Source organism: Lactuca sativa, chromosome 5 (genome assembly GCF_002870075.4).
Source record: "Lactuca sativa cultivar Salinas chromosome 5, Lsat_Salinas_v11, whole genome shotgun sequence".
NCBI lineage: Eukaryota > Viridiplantae > Streptophyta > Magnoliopsida > Asterales > Asteraceae > Lactuca > Lactuca sativa.
In genome coordinates this window covers 292,804,711-292,807,440 of record NC_056627.2, presented here as the reverse complement: position 1 = coordinate 292,807,440, position 2,730 = coordinate 292,804,711, and the positions used below count along the sequence as shown (strand labels likewise).

Here is a 2,730-nt window from a genome sequence, read left to right as displayed (position 1 = left end):
AAATCTCATTCTTTCCACCACTAGAAGCTGGCGGGAAGTTAAAGAGAGAATGAAGAAAAGAAAGGTGGTGAGTTGGCAGTTGGGGTTGTCCGACATTTGAAAAAAATAAATATATTTTTATTTTAATACTTTTTTTTATAAAATGACATTTTTTTCTATATACAAATCTAGTTTTGTTTAAAGTAAAATATAAAATAATCATGAGTGTTTAATATTATATAATGGTAATTAATAAAAAAATAATTATTTTGTAATGATTAGTTTATTTTAGAAAAAGTGTTAGAATAATTATTAAGAGATATTTTAAGAATATAAAAAAGTTTCAAATAGCTGGACCCAAATTTTAAATACTTTTATAACAAAATAACATTTATTATAGATTTTTTTAGTAGTCTTATTAGTAAATATTAAGAAGCTACAAAATATATCTAGAATTAATATAGTAATTATAATGTTTATAATTTGAATATTATCCTATCAAATGCTATCATCTATCATTATAAAATTGAAAGCTACAAATTTGCAAATTGTCAAACCTTTCATGTAAGATATCGATTAAAATATATTCAATTAAAGCTACAAAAAGATTTTTGGAAATTTTACAGTAAAAAAATAAAAAAGCAAACCTCCACCTAAAGGAAACATAAAACTGAAATGAGGTGGAAGGAATATGATTATCCATTGATAAACAATTAATAAGATTTCTTTTGATCTTAAAATATGGCTACAAATTGAGGTCAAATTTCCGATTTGAAGATGCAGCCGCCGCTGCCGTCGACGACGGATTGTGTAATTGGTAAGGCGCTCTTCCGGTAGCTCTGTCTTTTCTCTTCTCCAGGAACTTGTGAAGTGATACTCGTCTCGCAATTGGCAACTCTGATCCGTTTTCTTGTAATCCTTGAAGAACATGTTCTGATCCGAAAGAATCTGAAGTTGAGGCCAATTGAAGACGATTATGGCTTTGATTATTATGAGAAGCAGAAACACTAGTGGCTGCTAACATCAGATCTCTCGCTTTATCAGCCGAAACACAATCAAATACCAACACTTGTCCCTTATAGAAAATCGTCATTTGCTCTGTTCTTGACTCGATCGGTTTAGTGGAACCAGTTTTGTTTAAGAAGGTATCCAAACTAATATATTGAGGAAGATGACTCATTGGTTCCTCCGTTTTTGTGGATTTCTCAATCGGACTTTCCATTTTGCTTAACAAATCAACAGTCATCATCGCCGTCGCCTCGGAAGATCTTTCTGGTTTTCCTGTAACAAAATCAGGGGAAACTTTTAGATTATCCAAATTCTGATAGAAGTCATACGAACAATAGGGATTATGATTTAAGATCCATACCTATGACGTCAAAATTTCCATTGATTCCAAGATCGGTTAGATTGCCTTTCTCTTTCAGAAACAGACTCAGTCGATTACAAGTCTTGGCAAAACTAGACTTCTCCACCGGAAGCCTGCCGTTGCCGGAAAAGTAGTTTTTAGCTGTTGACATATTTAATTAAATCAGATTTTTGTGGAATAATTATATGGTGGAAGAATGATTTGAATGAAAAACAGATGAGGGTTTTGCTGTTTTATATGAGATGGGGTATGTAACAGTGAATGCGTAGGTATGATTACAAATGGTGTGATGGAGACATTTGTATACATGAATAAGCACGTGTTAATTGCGTTCATTAAGAAAACTAAAAAAAAAGTGTGGAAGAATGGAGAAAAACCGGGGGAACCAAACACAAGTGTCACTCAGTCGGCGGTGGAGTTGACAGCTCAGTCGGCCAATTCAAAGTTTGCGCCGTTTCTGGTGTTTAAGGTGATGATTTATTTTTGATCAAACGTTTCTTTCAAGTGACACGTTTTTGTTTGAATATAATAATAAGAGTAAATTACAGAAATGGTCATTATGTTTTAGTTAGATTCATAGTTTTGTTCATTAAGTTTAAAAAATGATAAATTGTACTCCGGTATATGAATATTACAGTTTTGATCCTTGCCTAGAAGACTAATTTACCCTTCTTTTTTCTTTTATACTTTTTTAACAATTTGTTATTATTATTATTATTATTATTATATAATTTAATTTGTTCTTTAATAGAGTTTGTATAGGTTTCTTATAAAATTATTTTTATTTTTTAAATTAATTATCTTTTATATATATATATATATATATATATATATATATATATATATATATATATATATATATATATATATATATATATATAAAATTTATTCTTAGCGTTATTTATTTATCTTTGTTTTTGTGGTTTAAAAATTCTTTTAATATTTTTGACGTCTTTTCGAATATACAATTTGATATTATTTTACGTTTTGTTTGTTCACATTATATAACGTTTTTTTTAATGTTTTGCTCGAATAAACTAATTAAAATAGAACCCCGGATAACTATCTAACATCAAATATAATTATTTAATGTTGTTTTTTATGTGTTTTTTGTTTACATTATTCGTATATGTAGTTTACTTTTTTTATTCAGTTTTAATAGGTTTTATTGTTATTTAATGGGAACTATATATATATATATATATATATATATATATATATATATATATATATATATATATATATATATATATATATATATATATATATATATATATATATATATATATATGAGCGTTTAATCGAAAATATTTTCTTATCGTGAGAACATTTGAGAACAAATTTGGACCACACAATTTTTTTAATTAAAATTATAAAATAAT

The 2,730-nt window shown here is 27.3% G+C and overlaps 1 protein-coding gene across 1 annotated transcript; it reads right to left on the bottom strand.

Annotated features, from left to right (window-relative positions):
* Positions 1-527: 527 nt before the first annotated feature.
* On the bottom strand, positions 528-1,586 carry LOC111910354 (protein TIFY 10A). Its single transcript, XM_023906192.3, has 2 exons — positions 1,349-1,586; positions 528-1,260 (listed from the first exon to the last, which is right to left on the bottom strand). Exons 1-2 carry the CDS (start codon positions 1,497-1,499, stop codon positions 725-727), a joined length of 687 nt encoding a protein of 228 aa, XP_023761960.1. The 5' UTR covers positions 1,500-1,586; the 3' UTR covers positions 528-724.
* Between the last annotated feature and the right edge of the window lie 1,144 nt (positions 1,587-2,730).